This window comes from Elephas maximus, chromosome 4 (genome assembly GCF_024166365.1).
Source record: "Elephas maximus indicus isolate mEleMax1 chromosome 4, mEleMax1 primary haplotype, whole genome shotgun sequence".
NCBI classification, from domain to species: Eukaryota; Metazoa; Chordata; class Mammalia; order Proboscidea; family Elephantidae; genus Elephas; species Elephas maximus.
Genome location: NC_064822.1, coordinates 35214253 through 35241420, shown reverse-complemented (window position 1 = coordinate 35241420; position 27168 = coordinate 35214253). Strand labels below are relative to the sequence as shown.

Here is a 27168-nt window from a genome sequence, read left to right as displayed (position 1 = left end):
GTTCATAACCAAGCATATTAACCACCTGCATCACTCAAAGACTCCTTGTTCTACAATAAAATAATAAAGGACACATCCTTTTTGATAGTCCTAAATTTTCAGCTTTTATTTGTAAGCTTCTAAAAGCTTTTTTTTTTTTTTAAAAAAAAAAGATAGATAAACCACTTGCCGAGCTAATATTTTCTTGATTCTTCTTTACTCTTTCCATTTCAGGAGTTACACTTAAAGCAGTGGCTCTGCCCAGCTGACCTTTATAATAAACCTATCATTTCAGAGAACAAAAGATAAAGCACTATGTATCAATTCAACAAAATAACAGTCTCATAATATTTGTTTTAAAGGGTTAACCAAGGAAGGAAAACTGGGGAACTGGGTGGTAGAGGGGAGGGGAGAGAAGGGACAGATACTGTCTGAGCTCTAGTCATACTTAAGAATGCTTGCATCTTAAAATCAATCTACCTAAATTCATTCAATAGAAATGTACATGTATCCAAACTACTGTGAACGTACTCAAATATATGACTACGGTGTCAATAATGCCATTTATTTTCCAGTTGCCATCGAGTCAATTCATGGCTACCCCATGGTTTTCAGATTAGAACTGCACATAGGTTTTTCAGTGGCTGTGAATTTTTGGAAGTAGATTTCCAGGCCTTCCTTCCAAGGCACCTCTGGGTGGATTCCAACCACCAGCCTTTCAAGAAGTGGCCGAGTGCTTATCCATTTGTGCCACCAATAAAGGTATAATAAGCATTAAATCACAAAAGGTCATACTTAGAAAGAATTTTGATAGGAAATTTCTTCATGGATATTACTTAAAGGTACTCCGGCTCATACAGAATGTTAAAGTTCTATAGTGGCTTCTTGATAATTAAATACGGTAGAAATACGTTAAAGATGCATGTAAAATTGGTTACTATAGTCAAGCGACCTATAGGGTCGCTATGAGTCAAAATCGACTGGACGGCAGTGAGTTTGGTTTTTCTTTTTTTGTTGTTAATAGTCATGCAAAAAAAAAGGCCAGCATGCTTCCCAATACTCCATTCCTTCTTCCCAGTCACCATGTCCCTTTTTATGCAGAATAGGGTCATGTCAACTGTGACTCTAAATATATCAGGAAAAGATGAGCATCTACATCTCCAAAATATAGTTGTTAGGAAAAGTACCAAACAATAAACTGCTTTTGCTTCATAATCTGGTCAAATGATTTTAAAGGTTTGCCCAATAAAACATTTCTTTCAACTTAACAGATTTGCAAATTTCCTCTTCCGAAGAACCCAATCTATATGTTAATGACTTCAAAAAGGATTCTCACAGAGAACTACATCCACGGATTACATAAACAGGGGGAAGCTAGAGCAGGCCAGGAGTTGGTGGCTAAGTAAAAACTGCCAGCCCCTTATCAAGTACTCCTAAAATGGGCTTGTCCCTTATGATTTACTCAGCTATGCAAGCTTTATAATTTCTCCTTGGGCATCATCCAAAAATATAGTAATAATAGCTGGGATTGAGGAGGTGGGGTGGGGAGAGACCAGAGAACAGGAACACATACAGGTAGGAAAGAGAGTGGAAAAGTGTATTTGCAAGGCCAAGATGCCAGACGCCACTGCTGCCTCCCTTTGGGGAACCACAGCAACTACAACCATGAAGACAAGAAAAAAACAAACCAAACCCATTGCCGTCAAGTCAACTGTGACTCATAGCAACCCTATAGGACGCAGTAGAACTGGCCCATGGGGTTTCCATGGAGCGGCTGGTGGATCTGAACTGCCGACCTTTTGGTTAACAGCCAAGCTCTTAACCACTGCAACACCATGACCCCTTGAAGAGGGATACACAATAACGTCTAGAAAGAAAATCATATGCGTGTTCAACTGGGAACTCTGAAGCGGGGAATGGTTGACTGTATGCACGATACCTAAGATCATAAACCTTTCAAATAAACCATTGGTCAGTTGAGAGCAGAATGTCAACACAAGGTTATGAAAATGTTGTAAATACATGTTGACAATATGTTTGATATCATAACAAAAAAGTTACTGAGAAGATCACACATTGCTGATATTCTTCTGGTTTTCTTTAACTCTCTTCAGTTCTGGTGGGTCAGAAATGGCAGTTGCCTGTTTAATCTCTCCTTTGTATTTCACCTATGGAGGATAAATAAGAATTTTAATAGAGAGCGGAATGAACCCACCTATGTATCACAAAGGATGAGCCTCAAAATTAACCGTATCTTTGACACATTTTTTTCACAGTAGATATGGATCAACCTCCTGAAGGTGAGCACATTGTTCCTAAGTTTCTACACCTGGATTCCGACTCATCCAACTCAGCAAGGACAAAGCATTGGCTGTGCTTCTTAAAGCCAAGTTTTCAACAAATACTTTAGTGTTCAATATAAAATCAACTGCAAAGTCCACGAATAAAAATAACGGAAATACAAGGAAGCAAACTATAAAAGAAACTCCAGAATGAAGTCCTTAAAGAGAATGACAGCGAAGTCAGTGTGGCCTCCTCAGAAGGTCATTTACTCTCTTTCTAATCCTGGAGCTTCCATCTTTCAAAAGAAGCTAAAGACTCTCCCAACTCCTGCCACCTTCCAGGAACACTACGAGGACAAAGCAGTACTGAGCTTGAAGTTCTCCTCCACTCAGGAGAGCTCGCTCTTTCTTAAATTGTGAAGTCTTTCAAAACTACTAGTTTTAGCAGAAGAGGCTATTGTTTAGATTGGTAAAATTTCCATAAAAGGGTCACAAAACGGGGAAAATAACTATCTGAAGGCACTTTTGCAAAGAATTCCTGGACTTCAGGAGGTCTGGGTTCAAAGCCCAGCTCTATTCTTACCAGCTGTGGTCCCTAGGCATGTCCCATGATCTGCCCAAGTCTTAATTTCCCACATCTACGAAGCTGAGAAACGAACAACGCTGACTCATAGGTTCACAGAAAGCATTTACCAGAAGATCTAGCACACAGTATAACCATTTGCCATTGAGTCAGTTCTGACTCATGGTGACCCCATAAGTATCAGAGTAGAACTGTGTTCCATAGGGTTTTCAATGCCTGATTTCTCAGAAGGAGATCGCCGAACTACCTCTGCATGGACTTGAACGTTCAACCTCTTGGTAACAGCCGAGCACATTAACTATTTACCCACTCAGGGACTCCCGGCACACAGTGTAGGTGTTTCATAATTACTAACGGTTATTGCTTTTAGTAGCAGTACATTGTATGAGAGCTGAATAATGCTTTCCATTTTATTTACAAGGTTCCCTGCCCTGACACTATGTCTGGTATGACCCAGTCATACCTACTCCTCTTGCCCTAGTTCAACATATAAATTTTTCTCTGATTGGACAAATGTGTTGAGAGATTGACAACAGACCCACTAATCTTCAGGGCCTCACTTGGATGTACTTGTAGAGATTCACCAATTAAACTATGAGGTCCCTGAAAGCAGGAACTATGTTATATCCACCTTTGCAAACCAGTGCCCAGAACAATGCCTGGCACAGGGAAGATTTTTAGGTAGATTTTCTTTAAACAAAAAATAAGTTTATTTCTTTTCATGTAAAAGCCTTGGTAGGCAGTTCAGGACTGATAAGGCAGTTTCACAGTCCTCAGGGGCCTGGGCTTCATCTATCTTGTGCTGCCATCCTCCACAGGTACCTTCTACTTTGCGGTCCAAATGACGGCTCCAGCCATAAGAAAAGGGGATGGCCACGCTCCGTCTTTCTTTGTTTATTGTGCTTTAGGTGAAAGTTTACAGCTCAAGCTAATTTCTCATTCAAAACTCTATACACATATTGTTTTGTGACATTAGTTGCAAACCCCACAATACGACAGCATACTCCCTTTTTCTACCCCGGGTTCCCTGTGTCTATTTGACCAGTTCCTGTCCCTTCCTGCCTTCTCATCCTGCTTTTGGACAAGAGCCACCCATTTGATTAGGAAGATTTCCTGACTAAACAAAAATACGTAATTATAGCAACACAGTCCCAAATTCCCTGGGTTCATGTGAGAGGACGACAGCGCGTGTCCTTTAATACGCGAACATGAAAAGTAGCATCCAAATATACAGGGGATTTAAGGCTTTTCAGGGAACATTTTAAAGAATAAATACACGTAATGTCTGATAATACAAGGAAAAACGGAAGCAACTTGCCGCACTCAGCTGCTCCTGGTTCTTCCGCACCCTCTCTATCTCTGGTGTCATACTTACTGGCGTTGCCTTGTAGAGCTGCTCTTTATACTGAAGCTAGAAGACAAGGCACAAGAGAGTTTGGGTTTAAGGGAAATACATGCATACAATACATGGGAACAAATTGAAAGAAATGTCACATGGCTACAGAGCATTCATTAGTTAAAATTTTCATTAGGATTGTACACTGAAAAATATATATTTTGCTAATACACTGCATCACCTTAATGTGCCCAGCTTCTAAGCTTTTTTCTTTTCCAGGTGTTTTAAACGATACCTGAGTTGACAGTCTTCCAGTTGTATCATGTATTGTGGCCTCCCTGAGTTTGATCTTTTCAGTAATAATGAATTCTCCCTTCTGTGAATTCATTTCTTCATAGCACTAAAGCAACATTCAACAAATGTACTATTTTATATTTGAGAAATAATAATTCTGCACTCTCTTATCACTGGAAAAGAGGATCACACAAGTCCAATGCCTGCACTTTAGTTATAGATGGTCACTCTACAAAGAAACCCTGAGCCTCCATGTCCCCCTCTCTGCAGAGTTACAACACTGGAAGCCCTGCCTTGTGACCTAGCCTTATGCAAATGTTCCTGACCAACTGCAGACAGGTGTTCCTTCTTAGCTGGGTGGATGGGACTCTCTCACTTGTGCTTGCTTTCACAGCAAATTCATAATACCCCAGGAAATAAATGAGCATTTCATGCAGAGAAGCAGAATGCCATGGCAGTCGAATAAATTTTTGACAGGTAAAAGTAGTGCTAGAGGTTAAAATCCCATTATATGAAACTCCACAGGGATAGTCTTAATGATTTTTGGAGCTTAAATTTAGCGTTTGGGATTTTTTTTTTTTGGCAGAAAATCACAAGGCCTATGGGGCCTGCAGATAAAATGGACTTGAGATATGCTCACAGTAGTGAACATGCAAGTGAAGTCTGCTAAGCCTAGAAAATAAATGAAAAAAGGCCAGATATACTCCGGTATGACCTCTTTTCTCGATGTGTGGCTTTGGGTCATGGTATGTGGTTTGAGACTTTAGACAGATTCTTGTGACTGGAATGATTGAGTTAAAGAGAGGCAAGTTTCAATGTAATCCCCATTGATGGCAAGGTACAGAGGAAGATACCTCCTGATAGAGATCAGAGGGGAAAGATCTGTTGAACAGCATGACTGATGTAGAGGAACTATTGTAGCCAATGTCTAGCGGATGTAAGTTTGTGGACATAAATTTGATATGTAGACACTTCATCTTTTGCATTCATCCATTCATAAATATGCACAGTGCTTTATATGCAATATCTCATTTAATACTTTAATCTCTGTTGTATACCATAAAAACTAAAAAGTTTTTTATATAAATATGCACAGTGCTTTATATGCAATATCTCCTTTAATACTTTAATCTCTGTTGTATAGATGAGGGAATTGAAGCTTGGAGTAGTTGGTAGTTGACCAAAGATACACAGAAGGTAGAATCTGGGGCTGGAATCAAACCAACAGTCAGACATCAAGGTCCACGTTCTTGCCCATTGCTTCAGTGCTTCCCAAATTTCTGCCATTTGCACACCACTTATAGTGTCCCTATGAGTCAGAATCGACTCGACAGCAATGGGTTTTGGTTTTTTTTTTCCTACATGTCATAGCCAGTGCTGTTATTCATAGTATTTTTTCATTCCATAAATTAATTCACAATTATGTTCAAAGAAAGTCATTTTAAAGGATTTTTATGCTTTTCTCATAAACCGAAAGTCAGTAACTCTTCCTTTAAAAGAAGGCACATATGAAAGCAATTTAATCACTAAATCTAGTATCTTGAATACCATAATGGTATAAGAACCATTTTGGGGGACACTGTGGGACTCCATGGTTTTTGTTGTTGTTCATGTTGTTATTATTAGTTGCCATCGAGTCAGCTCTGACTCATGGCGACCTTAGGTATAACAAATGAAACATTGCCTGGTTCTGCACCATCTTCATGATTATTGGTATGTTTGAGTCCATACTACCTCCTTATAATATGTATCACAACTAGCTCTCTATCATCATCTCCTGCCACTTTTCACCAAGCGCTCGACTACAAGCTGAAAGGTTGGCAGTTCAAATCCACCCAGAGGTGGCTGAGAAGACAGGCCTGGTGATCTGCTTCTAAAAGGTCACAGCCTTAGAAACCCTATGGAGCAGTTCTACTCTGTACACATGGGGCCACCATGAGTTGGAACCGACTCGACAGCAACTGACAACAACACTCAACACACTAAACTCCTCTTTCTTGACAGGCCTTAGATCCTGAATATATTTGGTCTACTCTGTGAGGAGTGTCCTTCTTCATTTGATCTACCCCAAACCTTAGGATGTCTTCAAGCTCTAACTCAGATGTTAAATTCTTTCTCCATAAATATTAGCCCAAGAGACAAAAGGGACCACATAAACCAGACACTCCATCAGCCTGAGACCAGAAGAACTAGATGGTGCCCGGTTACCACCAATGACCACCCTGACAGGGAACACAACAGAGAGTCCCTGATGGAGCAGGAGAAAAGTGGGGTGCAAAACTCAAATTCTAGTAAAAAGGCCAGACAGACTTAATGGTCTCACTGAGACTGGAGGAACCCAGAAGACATGGACCCTGGACTGTTAATCCAGAACTAAAACCATTCCCGAAGCCGACTCTTCAGACAGAGAATAGACTGGACTATAAGACATAAAATGATACTCGTGAAGAGTGTGCTTCTTAGTTCAAGTAGATACACGAGACTAAATGGACAGCCCCTGTCCAGAGGTGAGATGAAAAGGCAGAAAGGGACAGGAGCTGGTTGAACAGACATGGGAAATCCTAGGTGAAAAGGAGGAATGTGCGGTCACATTACAGGGATAACAACTAGGGTCACATAACAATGTGTGTATAGATTTTTGTATGAGAAACTAACTTGAGCTGTAAACTTTCACCTAAAGCACAATAAAAAAAAAAAATTCTTTCTTCAAGTCTCTTCATCTCTCCCACTGACATCGTCTTCCTTCTCTACATTTCCACAGCACTTTACGGTAGGTATTCTTATTATTAAATGAGATACTGCATGCAGAGTATTTAAAAAGCATGGTAAACACTCAATAGATAATCATTTTTGCTATAATGCTTAAAACACTGTATTTATTACTACGTGTGCTTCTCCTAGAAGCATTGAGATACCCACAGCCCCTAACCTTAAGCTATATCTCATTCATCTTTGAATCCCAAGAACTAGAACAGAATAAGCATTCAGTAAAATGTTCATTATATCAATGAATGCATTTGAGGCATTGGGCTAAGTGTAATGGAGGACGTAAAAGTGTGTGAAATGTTATCACTCCCTTTAAAGAACAACCCTCTTGTAATGGTATTCATTGTGATGGAATTTTACCTATACAGGTATCATTCCCTCATTATATATTGTCATCCAGTAAAATAAGAAAATACTTAAAGTAATATGATCACACATTGCTGATGTTCTTTTGGTTTTCTCTGACTCTCTTTAGCTCTGGAGGATCAGAAATTGCTGTTGCATGTTTCATCTCTTCTTTGTATTTCACCTGCATAATTTATAAGAATATAATGTCAGTTTTATTATGCACAAGGCTTAATAACTAATTAAGATTCTTCATTTATAACTATTACATAATTGAATTTTGAATTCCAACATTAATTTTCCTTCAATGGGAACACAAGTTTTTATTTTATCTGATGCTTCCAGGATCCCTTTATCCTAAAGTGCAAAGATACTCATATCCATTCACCTGTCCATTATAGGAGTTTTTTAATTAAAATAAGCTAACTTTGCTTATGAAAATAAATTTCATCATGTGGTCAATACACAAGAAACCCTAGAAATTATTTTATATAATATAATGATTTATATTTTTCTATCCAAAAAGCAGTTTCTATGTAGTAATATGTTAGTTAAAATTTGCTCTGTATTTAAAGGCAAAAGTCAAATTGAGTTTGCTATAGAGTCTTGGGGACATTGTTCATCTGACTGAGAGGGGACAAATAATCCAGAATAAGGGAAATAATAAAGCGATCACAATAAAAGGACAGAAAAGGGGAGGTACAGGAAAATGCACTAAAAGCACAGGCCACTGTGGCCTGATCACTGTAAGAAGGGTCAGTGCCCGAAAGTCAGGAGGCTCTTCTACCCACACAATCATGTTACGTAAAGTCCACCTATATCCTGGCATCTACTTCATTCAAAAGCTTCCTACTTCAGATCTAATTGTAGGATGATCAACCAGACAAATGGCAATACCAGCTACTGTTATGTATGGGACAAGAATCAGCTCTTTCAACTTGTGAAATCATTAGTAACACTGTTATATCAGGTAGTATTTTAAATATGCTTAGAATTCAGTGCCCCAGAAGAAAGACCTGATGATTTACTTCAATAAATACTACAGCTAAGAAAACCCTATGGAGCAGTTCTACTCTGTAACACATGGAGTTGCCATGAGTTGGGGGCTGACTTGATGGCAGCTAACTCAGGCAAAATTGGATTAGAGAAAAAGGACATTTTATATATATTTATAAAAATGGAATTATGGAAACCCTGGTGGCACAGTGGTTAAATGCTCCAGCTGCTAACTAAAAGGTCAGCAGGTCAAACCCACAAGGCACTCCTTGGAAACTCTACGGGGCAGTTCTACTCTGTTCTATAGGGTCACTATGAGTTGGAATCCACTTGATGGCAATGGGTTGTATATGGAATTACTGATTAGACATAAGAGGCATATGTTGAAACTTAGCAAAGGCCTAAATCTACACAAAATAAGTTTTAGAACTCAGTAATATTTAAAATGCAACTCTGGTTGCACAGTGGTTGAGATAGGGCTGCTAACCAAAAGGTCGTCAGTTCGAATCCACCAGCCACTCCTTGGAAAACCTATGGGGCAGTCCTACTCTGTCCTATAGGATCACTATGAGTCAGAATCAACTCAATGGTAATGGATTTTTTGGTTAACATTTAAAATGATTAAAGTTGAAATCCATGCTGACATAAAGAAACAGTATCTAAATGTCGTAGCTATCACCTGTATCTTAGTATCTGTGGATTTAATGTAACAGTATTGGTATTAGTCCAGATCTAAAGCAGTTAAACTGAGAGCTCACTGAGATGGGATAACTCTAAATAAAATTCAAGAAGTAGTTTTTAACTGAGAAATCTAATAGCTAAAAGGCTTGTACTCTGGAGGTGGGAAATGTCGGGGTCTTTAAATGTTAGAGAATCCTATCTTGGTTTGACAGATCTAGCTAATCTTGAAAGGGCAACTTTCCATCTGAATACTAAGCAGGAGTTTATGGCACAGCCTCATAGAGATACAGAACTATGCATTTATTGTTTGCTAAAAGAGGCAGTGCGATGCTGGAAGGAGAAATGATATACTGTGCTACTTTATGTGATTTTCCTCGGATGAGACGCTAAACATGATTAAAGATGAGCATTTTTGTTTTTCATACAACTCAAAACTAATCAAAACGGCAGAATCATTTCACTGTAGGCAAGAGAACTGCACACTACAGAACATTTATAACATTATATCACAGTACATTGATGGGTACATTTCAAATAGTAACATTTGAGAATGAAGGACACAAACATTCTACACTTCCATCCCAAACTAATTACCAGATTTGAGTGTTGTTGCCTGACACAGTTCTCACCCTGGTGGATCAGAATGGTCATTGCCCTCATGAACATCCTGAGCCTCTCAGTCCTCTGCCTCGTCCTTTCTTCCAGAGTCTCATTCATGCTACAGAGATTTGCTTGCACCTAGTATTCTGAAGGTTTTTTTTTTTTTTAAAGTAAATTTATTTTTGAAGTATGTTTATCTATAGCATTGCCTTGCCTCCTTGCCTTTCCTGCTCTGTCTCCACAAATGCATTCTCATATCCTTAGGATGCTGTGTAACTATCTCAGTTATTGACAGATGAGTTTAATCAAGACAATTACACTTGGATTACTACAAGGAAGGTTCTGGAAGACACTGCCTCCAATGGTAAAGATGAAGAGATGGATCCAGGAAGGGGTTTATGGAATGAACTGCTTTTACCTCCTCAGTAAGAAACTAAATATACTAAATGTACATAGAAAAATGCCCATCGGTAAGAGTAGTAATTATCCATTTTAAATGTCAAGCACTAAATGGAAGAATTCTTAGTCATAACATTAAGCACCTTCTCTACCCTACCTACCCCCAACCCAAAGTTGATTATTGTCATTGTTAGGTGCCATTGAGTCAATTTCAACTCATAGCGGCCCCACGTGACAGGGCAGAATTGCCCTATAGGGTTTTTCAGGTTGTAATCTTCACAGGAACAGATCGCCAGGTCTTTCTCCCAAGGATTCACTGGGTCGGTTCAAACCACCAACCTTCTGGTTAGCAGCTGAGCAGTTAACTGGTGTGCCACTAGGGCTCTTTTAAAGGTGATTGGAGGGTAAGTTATTTTACAAATAACATTATGATACTCAAGGTGTACATTTTTCTTTGCCAGAAGCCAGCAAAAGCAGAAGTAGAGCTGGAAAGCAGAAACACAAGGAAAAATGTGTCTAAGGGAAAACTCAGAAATGTGACTGACATGGGGTAAAAAGAACGAGTACTATCTTCTTCTTTAAATCTAAATTTTCACTTAAGCCACCATTATATGTCCTAGGGCCTTTAATCATTCTATCAGGGTAAAATTTCTTTCTTCCAACTTGTGGAAAAGTACTGAAATTTATTGTTTCTCAGCAACATTTAGTACAGCTAAAATTCTGTTCAAGGAGATGAGATCTAATCATAGATATCATTACTATACTATTAAAATGATGTATCTCTTATGTACCATGATATATCAAAATGAAACACTGCTTTAGGTTCAAAGGGAACAAGGCTACAGTTTTCTTTCTGAAAGACCTTTGCTATTTGATAAAATACCATTTCGATAGAGTGAAGAATAAAAGAAAAATGCAGCCAGTTAAGTAAAGAAGTAACATTTATCTAGCTTATGTTTGCTTTGGGAAAGGATAATTAATGCTATAAAAAACTTACCGAACTAATATTCTGCTGATTTTTCTTCACTCGTTCAATCTCTGGGGTATCTTTTACTGCTGTGCCAGCTCCTACTTCTTTTTTATAAAATACCTTTATTATAAGAGAAGGGAAAGAATAACTCTAGGCTTATAAGAAATTCAAGTCCTAGGGCAAATTCTTATAAAAGAAGGGCAATTTCACAGGTTTTATAGTAACGCGAATACAGCTTCTATTTATGAGTACTGATGTTATAACTAGATAATACATTATGAAAATAAATTTCCAACTTTAATTCCATATTCCTTCAAGTAACCCTCTAGTACCTACTCTCGAACGTGACTGGTACTTAGTTCACGACAGATTCATTTGCTCTGAGACTATAGGGTGGCAAACTTAGAAGGGGTTTCTTTCATCAAATATAAAGACACGTCATAGGTACATATAAGAAAAAACATGTATTACAAAATGTCACTAGGCAGTTACTGTTTAATCCAAAAACAGCATGAAATTTTAAGTAACTGCCACTCTCCAAACAAGAAGATGTTCTTGTTCTCATCAAAGAAAATAACAGCTCTGTTGTAGACATCATTAATTCAAAGTCTATTTTCCTCACCCTCCACTTACCTTTAACCTTCCCACGTCTCTCCAAGCCTCCCAAAACCCACTCCTTCCAGATGCAAAGCAAAACAAAAAACAAGAGCCCTCTACAGGAAAACAGAAAGGCACATGAGGACAGAACTATTTCCTCTTCTGACAGCTGGTAATTCAATGAGCCCCAAGCAAGAGGTGGGGGATACTGCAGGAGAGTTTTCCTCCAGAAGCCAGAAATCAGGAATACTATGGAGTCACAAAAGTGGAGCATAGAACAGCCTCCCTGATCCTCCCAGCACGACTTTTCATTTCTTGCCACTGCATGGCCCTCCCTGTGAGGAACCTGCTACACTTGACCCCATTCCCTGAGGGCTGGGGCTTGCCAATAATTTTGAAAAAGATTGCCAAAGTCCTCTAACTTAACAGACTTTAAATTATAACGAGACAGCTGCTTAACTGCTAAATGACTGAGCTAGCCCTACACTAAAATATAGGCTGTGTAGTCAATTTTTATCATTTTGAAAGCTCATACATCCATCAAATGTAGACCCAATCTCTTAATAGTGCTGATCAAATTTCTATTCCTTGTAATAAAAATATGAAAGTTTAGGAACTGGTTATGAACTAGTAAATTCACAGATTATCAATGCAAAAAAAAATCAATAATCAGGAAGAAAATCACTTCATAGGACTATTTTCAACTTCAAAGTAAAATCTGTGCAGAAGATTATAATTCTTTCCTGAGTTAAATTTTAAAATTCAGTTAAAAATAACTGTGGTGGATACCAGAGGGGAAAATTTGAATTAGTAATTTCAAAACAATCATGACAAATTGTAACTTGTAAGAACATTTGGTATTCTTATTATTTTAAAGAAGTAAAGATAATACATTTGACAGAAAAGTCAAGCAAATCAGCAAAAAATCAGACAAGGGAAAAATAAAATTCCTCTTACAAAACATAAAATGCCAAGGAGGCAAATGAAAAGAAAAAAATGGCTACTCACTGCGCTAATGTTTTGTTGAGTTGTCTTAATTCTCTGAATTTCAGGAGTATCTGCCAGAGTAGAATAGTTAGAAAGCATCTTCTCTGCTTCATCTTTATATTTTTTCTAAAAATACAAACATTTAATATGAATCTGAAACTCTATGTGTGTGTATATGCATATGCATTGTATGTGTGTTAGTGAAAGGGAGAGTGGAAGAAAAAGATAACGTACTGCTTCTTCCAACTCTACCATACCACAGGCTCTAAATTGTTTATGATACAAAACAGTTGTTGATTCGACAGCAGAAAAGGGAATAAAAAGCCAATGGAGTAGGCAAACAGTCCAGCAGAGCAACTTCATCTGTACTCAGGAAGAGTAGAGATGGTTCATGGTTCATCAGGGTTCCTACCCTGTTCCAGTTAAGCACCTTGGAGGCATGACCACTATGCTCTTTCCAAGTTTAGGACCTTCTCTTTCATGGGCAGTCCCTATTCGACATGGCCTCATAGCTCCTCCAAGTAACCTGGCTATCTATCGCTACTTCCTTTCATGCTTCTGGATCTATGCTTCGCTTCCTACTTCAGAGAAACATGCATTTGATCAGGGAGCTTAGGGAGAGAGGTACTAACATTTTTGTAGTTAAGATAAAAATCTCAATTTTCTATCTACCTATATATAGGGTTGCTATGAGTAAAAAAAAAAAAAAAATTGACTTGATGGCAATGGGTTTGGTTTTGGTTTAATAAATACTGTGAAGGAGCCCTGGTGGTTCAATGGTTAAGCAGAAGCAGAAAGTTGGCTGTTCAAAACCACCTGCTACTCAACAGGAGAAAAGACCTGACAATCTGTTCCTGTAAAGATTACAGCCTTGGAAACCCTATGGGGAAGTTCTACTATGTTCTACAAGGTCTCTATGAGTTGGCACTGACTCAACAGTGCACAACAACAACAAGAATATATACTATTAGCCTTGATGCAACTTTATGCAACTTGAGCACTAACTTATAATAGTTTTGTTGTTGCTGGGTGCCATCAATTCAATTTTCACTCATAGCGACCCCATGTGACAGAGTAGATACTGCTTCACTATAAGGTTTTCTTGGCTGTAATCCTTACAGGAGGAGATTGCCAGGTCCTTCCCCTGCAGGGCCACTGGATAGGATCGAACCACCAACCTTTTGGTTAGCAGCCAAGTGCTTAACTGTGAAGTCACCAGGACTCCTTTCCTCACAGTAGTACCAGCACTTATGTAGCACTTACTATTGTAATACGTAATTATTCCTCAGTGTTCTCATCTCACTCTGGTCAAAATACTTAACACGTCTAACTCATTTAATCAGCCCCAGAAGCAGATACTGTTATTATCCCCATGTTAGAGATGGGGAAACTGAGGCACTAGCCAGTAAGTGTCAGAGCTGGGATTAAATCCAAGCTGTCTGGTTCCGAAGTCAGTGAAGCTAACTATTATGACACACTGCTGCCTGCTGACAAAGGTGACTACTCATGCTAGAACGCACTGCTGCATCATTACAGCCTCTGACGTAGTCCATTGTATCCTACAAAAAAGGAAAAAAAAGCCACCACCATCCAGTCAATTCCGACTTATAGTGACCCTACAGAACAGAGTAGAACTGTCCCATAGGGTTTCCAAGGCTTTAAATCTTTATGAAGCAGACTGCTACATCTTTCTCCCATGTGGTGGCTGGTGGGTTCAAACCAGCGACTTTTCAGTTCACAGCCAAACGCTTTAACCAGTGTGCCACCAGCTCTCCCAAAAGGTACACACTCGCCTCACACAAGAAAGGTCCCTGGTTCGTAACCAGGTGGAAATAGTAGACTGGTTTCCATAGTGTATTGCATCCTAAAACAAACAAACAAACCCATTGCCATCAAGTTGATTCCAACTCAAAGCTACTCTATAGGACAGGGTAGAACTGCCCCATAGAGTTTCCAAAAGCAGCTATTGGATTCAAACGGCTAACATTTTGGTTAGCAGCCAACCCCTTAACCACTGTACCACCACGGCTCCCAAACTGATTAAAATCCCATCAAATCAGACGTACCCTTGTGCTACACCCAAAACATACAACACCGTTAAGTTAAAGCAGGAAATCTTCCCCTGGCAAGTCTTCACTCTTGATAGTTTTAATTTCTGGTAGTATTTCTCACGGCTTGTGATATTATATTTGTATGATTACTTGGATTATTAAATTTGGCTGTATATCCGCAAGGGCAAAGTCATGTCTAATTCTGCATCTATAAACAAGTTGTCAGGAAATGTGTGCTGAATGGATGAATGAGCTTAGCATTCTTCAGATAGCAACTTTTCTCCACTGACTCAGATGGCAATTTGTCCGTTTCATGTATTTATCTAGGATTTTATTTCTGCCAATCTGGTACAGCCAATTTCTCTGAGCCCATGTTTCAACCTGATGTACTGAGGACAGATGGACGTGAGCTTTGGCCCTATCCCAACTGCTGTCTCATCCGAGGAGAAGCAGACAATGACACCCTCGATATTTTGACCCCACCATCCTAATGCCCCCATTTGAACCAATGGATATTTATTATCCTGGTTTATGTTTTAACCAGAATTTTTACAAGTTAAGTAAAATTTTGTTAAAAATCATTTTCAGCATGAAGTCCATTCATCAAATTTAATCCCTTGGTTGATTTTTTATAACCATTTCCATTTTATTTCATTCTCCTTTACTATTTTTTCTATTGGGACTGATTCTTTTCCATGTAAATTTAATAGCGAAGATATGATTCCCACATGAATATTTTTGCCCAAATCAGATTTTATAAGTAACCTCTTCTTTCCTTGAATGTTTTCTGTTGCAGCCATTCTTTCTCCCACATCCCATTTTCCTAAAGAGTATCTGCCAGGGTATACTTGGCAGATCTAAATCTTACCAAAAACACTTAATTCTTCATTTAATTTTAGTTAGTATTAAATTTCACTTTTTGTAGTTGTAGCCACTGTTAGTTTTATTTGGGACTGATTATTTTAATAATAATATGCATTATAAAATGGGTAAAAGACAAATATTGTTGTTGTCAAGTCAATTTTGACTCATAGCAACCCCATGTTACAGAGCAGAACTGACCCATAGGGTTATCTAAGCTGTAATCTTTATGGAAGCTGATCCCCAGGTCTTTCTTCCAGGGAGCCACTGGATGGGTTCAAACTGTAAAATTTTTGGTTAGCAGCAGAGGGCTTAACTGTTGCGCCACCAGAGCTCCTTAAAAGACAAGCAGTTTATAATTATTTTTCTGCAAAATGTATGAGCAAAGAGTATTAGATCCAAGCATGCAATGGAGTCAAAGAAAAAGGTCAAAATGTTCCTAAACTCAAAACAGGGGGCCCCAATAGGGGGCTCTGGCCCTCAGTAATGTCTGTTGAATTGAAGCTACAATGGTTGTCCCTCTCATCGGTGAGGTTAATCAGGTTTGGCCAATCGTTCCTTTATAATTGAGTGCAGAGACTTTGAATGTAATGCCCTCAAAAGGATATAAATCATACAGACACACAAAGCACATAGTGATTGGATACGAGAACACATTATTCTGAATACCGTCGTTCTCCACCAACCTGGCTATAGAGTTCAGATGCTCTCTTGGCTCGAAGCATATCCGGGATATCCATACTCACTTGCATCCCTTTCCCTTTAATTTCGTTTTCTAAGTCTTTCTTATATTCTTTCTAAGAAAACAGAAAATACTTTTCAGAGCTTTGCCTAATGTAGCAATGTAGATATTTATGTATTTGAATCTTCAAAGCCACCATGTGGATATGACATGTCTGCAAATTAATCATTTCGAACGTGGGAATTCCTATTTACACTGCACATTCACATAACTGTCACCTTTATACTCTTTCTACATACAATCTGGTGTTTTGTGTTGTTTCTATCAGATACTTTCTTACCTGGCTGACCATTTCAGATGCTTTCTTAGCTCTCTGGATATCAAGCGTGTCTGCGCCCACCAGCATGCCTTTCCCCTTAATTTCAGTCTCCAGGTCCCTTTTATAGTCTTTCTGTGCAAAATAAAACATGCAATTAGAACTCTACAACAATTTGAAAAATCGCATTGAAAAACTATAATTTCATTTGACATCAGGACCTTGTCTTCTGTCTGGGGATAAGTTGGACCCTCACATCTTTTATAACTACAGAACTAGAATTTTAACTTGTGGTAGGAACATGACTTGGAGTGACTTCTTCACAAGTAATCAGAAATCTTTTCTCAATCTGAATTAAGGGGGGAAAAATCAGAGCTAGCCAAGGGGAAAATTTTATATTTAATATGATGAAATTGATGAATTAGTGATTGATATACTGATAACAGGAGCCTGGCGACACAGTGGTTAGGAACTTGGCTGTTAACCAAAAGGTCGGCAGTTCGAATCCACCAGCCGCTCCTTGGAAACCATATGGGGCAGTTCTACTCTGTCCTATAGGGTTTCTATGAGTCAGAATTGACTCGACTGTGATGGGTTCTTTTTGTTGTTGTTTCTTTGTTTTGGTGTATTGATAACATAATTGATAAATATCAGTAAAATGTGGTTGTAAAATTGTAACCTTTGCTCTGTGATAAGCAATTGTTGGTTGCTTCCCTGGAATCCACAGCCTCTTCCCCTGTCAACAGCTCCCTGATTTGCCACTGGGAAATTCGCTGCTCTCCTATTCTAAAACATCCGGTTTGGATGGGACTGGTCCAAGCAGCTGGGCCCTGTGGGGCTTAAATAAATCATTATACCCCAACCCTGACCCATCATGACTGGCTCAGGAATGGAAACATTTCTTTTTCCATAGGAGCCATCAGAAAAGACTTCATCTTTCCTGTCGGACATGAATGAAGAAGGATGTAGCCCCTTGTAACCCCTGACACCTTCTGTGCAAATACGAGTAGAAAGCCTGCCTGACAACTGAAAGAAAGAAAGCAAATCTTGATCACATTGTTTGAGCCCTAGATTGAGCCACGCCTAAGGATAAACCTACTTCTATTCTTTATAAAGTTTAGTCACACACACACACACATACAAAAATCAAACCCAATGCTGTCAAGTCAATTCTGACTCATGGTGACTCCATGTGTTACAGAGTGGAATTGCTCCACGGGGTTTTTTGGTTGTAATGTTTACAGAAGCAGATTGCCAGGCCTTTCTTCCACAGCATTTCTGGGTAAGTTCAAACCATCAATTTTCAGGTTAGCAACCAATCACAAATTGCTTGTGCCACCCAGGGACCTTGTTTAGTCTAAGAACAATAAAATTATCTGCTTTGCTTAACCAAACTTGATTTGGACTATCTGCTACTTACAAAAGAGTCATAACTGACACAGACATAACATATTTTAAGACACTCTTGTCACATTTAAAAACTAGTGACTATAAAATTCAGCAAGATGCACACTTTTATGTGAACTTGCCCGTATGTTCATTCTTCAATAAAAATTTACTAGAACAAGAAAAAGTTTTACTATATTTGATTAAATTTCTCCCCAGTGACTTCCTATTATGCTGACATCATCTAGATTTGTAAGATTTCTGCTCTAAAGTAAATATTGGTTTACTTATTTGTGATGTTCTGAATTTAGATAAGATGTAAATAAAAATCTCAATCTGTTTTTTTTTTTTTTTTTCTATTTTCCACTCATCAACCTGTCTATTTTCACTCATTTACATTCTCAGTCTCATTTTTCTGGATAAAAATTTAAGTAATAATTTTTAATTTTCAAAATAACTCCCAAAATCATGATTTTTACCATGTATGTAATATGCTCTCAGTTTTCAGTTAAATCTGTTTAAAACTCCAAAACAAAACACTCATTTGAAGGGCAATATATGCAGAAACCGAGGCACTGAGCATAGATACCACCAAGGAACCAGAGTAGAAGTGTGTCATTTAATCTCCCACTATGAATTTCAAACCTAAAAGCATTCTCAAGAGACCACATGGGCCACTAACTGCATCAGTTATTTATTGCTGTGTACCCGAACACCCCAAAACTTAGAAGGCTTAAAACAACAACACGGTGGTGGCTACATTCAAGGGTGTGTCTCAATGCACAAGTGCTCTTAGAGCCTCTGGTTGAGTCAAGTTTGCTAATGTCCCTCTGCCTTAAAGAATGTCACCTGTTCAAGCCCACAGATGCTGGACAGTTTAACTACTGGCGGCCGCTAGTATCACAATATACCATACTGACTTTACATGAACAGTAAACTTTGTACATGAAAAACAATCTATGTGCAATTTATAGCAAAGTTCCCAAACTGGCTGAAAAAGATTTGAAAGCCCACCAATTTGGCAAAATGGGACAAGCCTATTATTATATGCAAATGAGAGTGAGACCTTTAGAAGGCAAAGATAATAGCACAACCAAAATTGGTGTGGGCTGCACGTAACCGTAATAGAGCTGATTCCTCTATTTTCCCTCAGGTTGTCAATAACTAAATTTGCACTCTTTTTCTACTATGCAGTTCCAAAGAACACAGAGAAACCTAAATCAGCATATTCTTGAATAAACTAATCTACAAACTACAGACAGAGCTAAATACTAAACCATGCCAACTTCCCATAAAAGAAATATGCTTAGAACCCTGTTCTTAGGTAAGACCGTGAAATACAAAATTTCTATTCTTTCCGTATTTTTTTTTTTCTCCAGGGAAAAGATGCATTCCCTTAGCTTCAGCTCTCATTCCCATGAGGATGATTTCAAAACCTTCTTCTCTTGTCCTGAATCCCTACCTGCGCTACAATGCGGTACCTTGAACTGGACACAACCCCCTCCTCATAATAAGAAAATTTCCAGAGAATTATAAGTAGTGATTCATTAGGTAGGTAGGCAGTTACTTGCTAGATACTCGGAAGCCCAGGAAAGGTCACTATAAGAAATTACTATTGGAATCTCTTTCAGCAAGGAGTCACATGACATCCTTAATTCCTCTGTTTAATCCAATCATGGTAATTCCATTTCCCTGACCAGTGCCAAATCCTAGGATTGTAGGCATATATCAACACAGTAATAACACTTAAACAGCAATCTCTCGCCCTCCACATTTCTTGGATGTGAATCAAACCTGAGTCAGCTCTTCCTAAGTGCTCTGGTCATAGGAGAGCTCTTGGAGTGGCCCCACTGAAGCCCCCACCTAACCAGCCTTGCTTTAAGTTAGCAAGCACCTCTTATCCCTACAACCCAATTTTCTCTTCACATATACTTCTTAGAAAACCCTCTCTTTCCAGATACTGCCCACTCCAGTGACCTTTCATATCATCAAAACAGGTGAAGGAGTTCAAAAGGCACAGAACCAGTTCTAGAGTATTTCCTTTGAAATATTCATATGGCCTGGCTCCCACAACTTTGGTATCGGATATCTAGCGTATCTTGGTACCTAAGCCGAAACTTCTCAATTAACATCCTGTCATGAATTATATGTATTACACGAAGAGAAAAAATGTTCTTATTGGATGAAGAATAAGGTCATTCAGGGTATATAATACCTCCACCCAAAATCCTGACTGTAGAAATTTCAGGCATGGTGATTGGGTCAATAGAGGCTATCCTGACAACATGCAACCAAATCACACAGGGATGGCCATCATTGCCATGTTAGTCTCAACAGGAGACATTCAAGTTCTATTTGGAAAGTTGGAAACACAGACATGCCAAGATAAATATCAGATACCTTTTTCTACATAGCATAACATGATACTACCACCATGATCTATCCTTAAGGGGAAAACATTTATAGTAGCCGAGATAATGCAGATGGCAGTGGTGGCTCAGTGGTAGAATTCTGGCCTTCCACACGAGAATTCCTGGCCGCTGCAACTCATGCACAGCCATCATCCCACTGTCAGTGGGGGCTGGTGTGTTGCTGTGATGCTGAACAGGTTACAGTGGAGCTTCTAGATTAAGATGGACTAGGAAGAAAGGCCTCGTGATCCACTTCCAAAACTCAGCCAATGAAAGCCTTATAGGATAACAGTGAGATCTGCAACTGATCATGGCACAGGACTGGACAGCATTTTGTTCTGTTATGTATGGGGTCTCCATGAGTTGTAGGCCACCTCAACAACAGCTGACAACAACAGATTAACATAAAATTTGCTGCATAAGGGGATATGGTAAGGTGTATGTGTGTTCCATTAAAATGCTTTTTCCCATGTTTCTTTTAGTATATTCGAAGGATATTAGCATGACAGAAACTGAATGTAAGTTTTCAAACAAGCACGATAATTTGGAATATTGCCATTCAGACCTGTTAAACTATCCCCAAAGCTTTGGGAAATTCCACATACTAATCCAGTTGCTGATATGATTTACTAAGTTCCAAAATACAAATTTCAAGGTCTGCACCATTCAGTCTACTAACCTCACTAGCTATCTCCGAAGCTTTTTTGGCCCGTTGTATTTCAAGGGTGTCAGTGCCAACTTGCATTCCCTTCCCTTTAATCACTGACTCCAGGTCTTTCTTGTATTCTTTCTGTAAAAGGCAACATTATACAACATTCAGACACATATCTATATTCAATGAAAGTAAAAAATGGTTAAGCATATTTAAAAAATCCAGAAAACATAACTCATCTTGTGCTATGAATGATCACCTAGAAACTAAATTTTCTGAACTGCTTAGAACTATAATCTCTATTCTCACTGAAAGGGAATATAAAGCTCCAAAGGTTTTTACTATAAAAAAGCAATTGCCAAAGTGAGAATCTTCACTGACAACTGTCTTGGGGCTAGGGGCTGGGGGCCAGGGAGGGGGTTGTAAATAAGTTGATGTGGTAGCAATAAGACTAACTTGAGGTCAGAGCATTCAATAGCATTATAGCAGCACTAGATGACTAAGATAGCAAGCGAGGTTGTGTCATCTGTATATCGAAAGCTGTTAATGAGTATTCCTCCAATCCTGATGCCACATTCTTCTTCATATAGTCCACCTTCTCAGATTATTTGCTCAGCATATATATTGATTAAGTATGCTGAAAGGATACAGCCCTGATGTACACCTTTCCTCGCTTTAAATGACGTGCTATTCCCTTGTTCTGTTTGAACAACTGCCTCTTGGTCTATAAACAGGTTCCACGTGAGCACGATTTAGTGTTCTGGAATTCCCATTCTTCACAGTGTTATTCATAATTTTCTATGATCCACACAGTTGAATGCTTTTACAAAGTCAATAAAACATAGGTAAACATCTTTCTGGCATTCTCTGTTTTCAGCCAGGATCCATCTGACAGCAGCAATGATAGCCCTTGTTCAATGTCCGCTTTTGAATCTGGCAGTTCCCTGTTGGTGTACTGCTACAACCACTTTTGAATGATCTTCAGCAGAATTTTACTTGTGTGTGGTATTAATGATATTGTTCACTGATTTCCACATTCTGTTGGATAACCTTTCTTTGGAATGGGCACAAATACGGATTTCTTCCAGTTGGGTGGCCAGGTAAGCTGTCTTGCAAATTTCTGGACGTAGACAAGTGAGCACCTCCAGCACTGCATCCATTTTTTGACACATCTAAATTGGTATCCTATCAATTCCTGGAGCCTTGTTTCCTGCCAATGCCTTCAGTGCAGCTTGAACTTCTTCCTTCAGTACCATCCATTCTTGATCATATGCTACCTCTTGAAATGGCTGAATGTCAACCAATTCTTTTTGGCATAGTAACTCTGTGTATTCCTTCCATCTTCTTTTGGTGTTTTCTGCGTCGTTTTAATATTTCCCCATAGAATCCTTCAGTGTTGCAACTTGAGGCTTTAATTTTTTCTTCAGTTCTTTCAGCTTGAGAAATGCCAAGTGTGTTCTTTCCTTTTGTTTTTCCATCTCCAGGTCTTTGCACATGTCATTATAATACTTTGTTTTCTCGAGCCACCTACTGAAATCTTCTGTTCAACTCTTTTACTTCATCGTTTCTTCCTTTTGCTTTAGCTACTCCACATTCAAAAGCAAGTTTCAGAGTCTCTTCTGACATCCATTTAGGTCTTTTCTTTCTTTCCTGTCTTTTTAATGACCTTTTTCTTTCTTCGCATATGACGTCCTTGATGTCATTCCACAATTCATCTGGTCTTCGGTCATTAGTGTTCAATGCGTCAAATCTACTCTTGAGATGGTCTCTAAATTCAGGTGAGATATACTCAAGGTCATATTTTAGCTCTCCTAGACTTGTTCTAATTTTATTCAGCTTCAACATGAACTTGCATATGAATAATTGATGGTCTGTTCCACAGTCAGCCCCTGACCTTGCTCTGACTGATGATATTGAGCTTCTCTATCATCTCTTTCTTGTGTATTCCATTTAGTGAGGTCCACATGTATAGTCGCCATTTATGTTTTTGAAAAAAGGTATTTACAATGAAGTCACTGGTCTCGCAAAACTCTATCATGTGATCTCCAGCATGGTTTCTATCACCAAGGCCTTATTTTCCAACTACCAATCTTCTTTATTTTCAACTTTTGTGTTCCAATCCCCAGTAATTAGCACTGCATCTTGATTGCATGTTTGATCAATTTCAGAATGCATATGTTGGTAAAAATATTCAATTTCCTCATCTTTGGCATTAGTGGTTGGTGCATAAATTTGAGTAATTGTCATATTAACTGGTCTTCCTTGTAGGCGTATGGATATTATCCTACCACCAACAGCATTGTACTTCAGGATAGATCTCGAAGTGTTCTTTTTGATGATGAATGCAATGTCATTCTTCTTCAATTTCTTATTCCTGGACTAGTAGACCATATAATTTTCCAATTCAAAATGGCCAATACCAGTCCATTTCACCTCACTAATACCTAGAGTATTGATCTTTATGTAGTCCATTTCATCTTTGACAACTTCCAATTTTCCTAGATTCATACCTCGTACATTCTATGTTCTTGTTATTAACGGATGCTTACAGCTGTTTCTTCTCATTTTGCGTCGTGCCACCCCAGCAAATGAAGGTCCCAACAGTTTTACTCTATCCGTGTCATTAAGGCAACTCTATTTTAAGGAGGCAGCTCTTCCCCAGTTGTATTTTCAGTGCTTTCCAACCTGAGGGGCTCATCTTCTGGCACTATACCAGACAGTGTTCCACTGCTCTTCATAAGGTTTTCACTGGCCAATTTTTTCAGAAGTAAACCACCAGGTCCTTCTTCCTAGTCAGTCTTAGTCTGGAAACTCTGTTGAAACCTGTCCAACAAGGGTGACTCTGATGGTGTTTGAAATACGGGTGGCATAGCTTCAAGCATCACAGCAATATGCAAGCCACCACGGTATGCCAAACTGAGAAGCCTCAATTTATTGCCATTCCTGTCACCATCTTGTTATTCAACTTTATTTGCCTGGTCTCAGCCACTGAAGATTTTTCTAAATGTTAGTGACAAGTTATTACAAGATTTTACTTTGAATGTGGACTGAACATATCACCATAACAAAAGAATTTGTAGAGAAGAGATCATGTAATGACAACATGAGCCAAAGGCATCACAGTGGACATCTGTTCTTTTCACCAGACCAGATCCATGTCCTCTCTTCTGGCAAAGAATTTCAAGATATTCTTTTGGGGGAATTACCTCTCACTGATCTTAATCCATACCTTTTGGGATGGGTTGATTTCTACCGCCTTTCTGCTCCTCACATATATCTGTAGTTGCATTAAAGTATTTTTAATATTCCTTCTAACTTACTTAAAATCATTAATATGGCCACAGCTGAACGTAAATTAAAAAAAAAAAAAACAATTTAGGAGAGTTTATACCTATAACACTTTTTTAAACAACATAGGAAGTTAACCAAACAAATGGGTAGCCATGAAACCCATACTAGGCTAATTAGCACATTACATTCCCCTACCGCAGGACATAATTATTGGGTCAGGAGTAGGCACTTGACTGAAATTGATCCAAAGAGATTCTTTAATTAGAGGTACAAGAAAACATGCTCACTGCTCACTGGGATTGCTAGCTGTAGAAATTGGTTATCAAGTTGTTAACAGGGGCTAGCACATGGAGACAGCCTTCCCAGAGTGAAGCCAAAAGAGAAGGTAACAATACTGAGAGATGAAAAGAAAGGGAGACATTGACATCATTTGAATTCCAGCCTGAAATAAGCTTAACCTCGAGACTTTTCTACTCCATAAACCAATAAATTTCTTTTGTTGCTTAATACAAGTTGAGTTGGGTTTCTATCATTTTCAACTTAACTAACAGGGTGGTCAACATCACCGTCACCACAGTTTATTAACATATGGGGGTGAAGCTGATTTTTTTACTGCTAAATGCTGCTGCTAGATTCCCCTCAAAGCAAAAAGTCATTATTTGACACCAAAGTGATGACAAAATATAAGGATTAAAGAACTGAAAGCACCTCAGAGATATTTCATTCCTTCTTATAAAGTTCTTGTGAAGTGAGCAGCCGCCACCTTCATTTAATAAAGAGGCTTAGCTTGTTCACTCAGCAGTCTAAGCCTGGCCGGGGAGAGCCACTGGATTCTGACCAGCGGACTATGTGAGCTTTATAACTGCAGTTGCCGATAGACCTTGATTACCTGTGTTCCCAGTCTTCTACCTTCACGTACTTAAATGATCAAATTCAGTCTCACGGAAAGATTTTAGTCTGGGTATTATCTACATGGAGCCCTGGTGGCTAGCGGTTAAGAGCTCGGCTGCTAACCAAAAAGTCAGTAGTTGGAACCCACCAGCCACTCCTTGCAAACCCTATGGGGCAGTCCCACTCCGTCCTATAGGGTGGCTGTGAGTCGGAATTGACTAGAGAGCAACACGTTATTATCTACATATGAATTGTTTTCTTGTACAGATTTTCTCTAAAATGAGGAAATGGCCTTTTTTTTTTTTTTAAATATCACATAGAAAAGGGATAGTGAGCACCTTTTTTTTCTTCTTCTTTTATTCATTGGGAAAAGACTGCTACAACATAGCAGCTTGCAATCATCTACACTTAAAAGTTGTGGCACATGTATAATCTATGAGAAAGATTTACAGATAAGGAAATCAGTTGACCATTCATACATTCAAACTTGTAAATAAATATACTCACCTCACTAGCAATTTCAGATGCTCGTTTTGCTCTTTGAATATCAAGAACTTCTGAATTAAGGTCCATTCCTTTCCCTTTTATTTCATTTTCCAAATCTTTCTTATATTCCTTCTATGAGACAAGAATATTACAGTTCAATATTTACTGGGCAGCACTTCATCTGATGTACTGTTTTACACGTTTTCTAGTGACTGTAGAAGAAAAAAAATATTTCTAGAAAGAATGAGTCAGATTGTGGAGCATCATGCCCCTTATTTTCTGCAGAGACTTCATTTTCTCCTCTAATGGTGTTTAGAGTGGCTTCCAATATTATCCATCTTTTTCATTTCATCCTTTCTCCTGAAATGTTTTGGTACCATACTGGATTTTTTTTTTTTTTAAGGTGCTTTTCCTTTAAATGGTGAGGAAGATCTTAGGCATACATGCTTCTCATTATGTGAAATTTTTTTTTGAAAATTGTCCATAAAATGTGAATCACCCAAAGAAAACATAGTCGAAAAAGAATAAAAAATGACAAAATCAAAAGGATTGATGTAGCCAAAAGGTTTTTTTTTTTTTAAATAAGGTTCCATTATATTAAAAAACTTGAAAAACCAAATAATTTCCTATAGATTGATAATACAGTTTAGAATTTCACTTCTTTTAATATTTGATTTTAAGTCGATACAAATATCCTATATTAATAATTATATATAACTTGCTTTCTTGCTAATTTTGTAGCAATTTTTTTGTAATAATTGTTTCCTAGTAATTGCACTGTGAAAATAATATAAATTCAACTAAAGTTGCATTTTAACTAACTTGCCAGATGGAAGATGTAACAGCCTTTAATGATAAGAAATCAGGTTCCAGTTAATTCTAGGGTTCATCTCATGTTCTTTTCTCTTTGTCCAGTGTAACTAAATTAGCTGGTTTTTTCTGTTTAACTAATAGCCTACTAGCTATTGCAATAACCTCTATGTAATTTTGGAAAAAGCTCTGGAGTCAAAGGACCTCAGTAGAGGTCAGAGTCCCATCATTTATGTAGTGAAGTCCAGGAGGGCTTTAATTAAGCCTTGATTTCCACACAGGCAAAATGAACATAAAAATACTTGCTCTGCCAATGTCGAAGGGCAATTGGGGGAATCAAATGAAATGAAGAAGAAAATTATACTCTGAACGCTCTAAATAGCAAGGCAAATGTAAAAAATCAAAAAGAGAAAACTACATAAAGTCAGTTGAAAGCTAAACGCTGCCATGTAGAAAGGGGACTTAGATTAAAGAAAGAAGGCAATGGCGTGTATATTAAAGTCACTTATGTATCTC

The 27168-nt window shown here is 38.4% G+C and overlaps 1 protein-coding gene across 3 annotated transcripts in view; it reads right to left on the bottom strand.

Annotated features, from left to right (window-relative positions):
• The window catches only part of NEBL (nebulette), a 430048-nt gene that overhangs the window by 30934 nt on the left and 371946 nt on the right, over positions 1–27168 (bottom strand). Inside the window, exons 16-25 of one of the 3 annotated variants that reach the window (XM_049881881.1) lie at positions 25864–25974; positions 21202–21312; positions 16750–16860; positions 16414–16524; positions 12837–12941; positions 11259–11351; positions 7677–7769; positions 4163–4255; positions 2055–2147; positions 170–262 (exon numbers count right to left, since the gene is read on the bottom strand). The exons of the other annotated variants lie outside the window; for them this stretch is intronic. Of the exons in view, the coding sequence (XP_049737838.1) occupies positions 170–262; positions 2055–2147; positions 4163–4255; positions 7677–7769; positions 11259–11351; positions 12837–12941; positions 16414–16524; positions 16750–16860; positions 21202–21312; positions 25864–25974 (1014 nt within the window). The remainder of the gene's footprint in view (positions 1–169; positions 263–2054; positions 2148–4162; positions 4256–7676; positions 7770–11258; positions 11352–12836; positions 12942–16413; positions 16525–16749; positions 16861–21201; positions 21313–25863; positions 25975–27168) is intronic. 3 annotated transcript variants of the gene reach the window in all.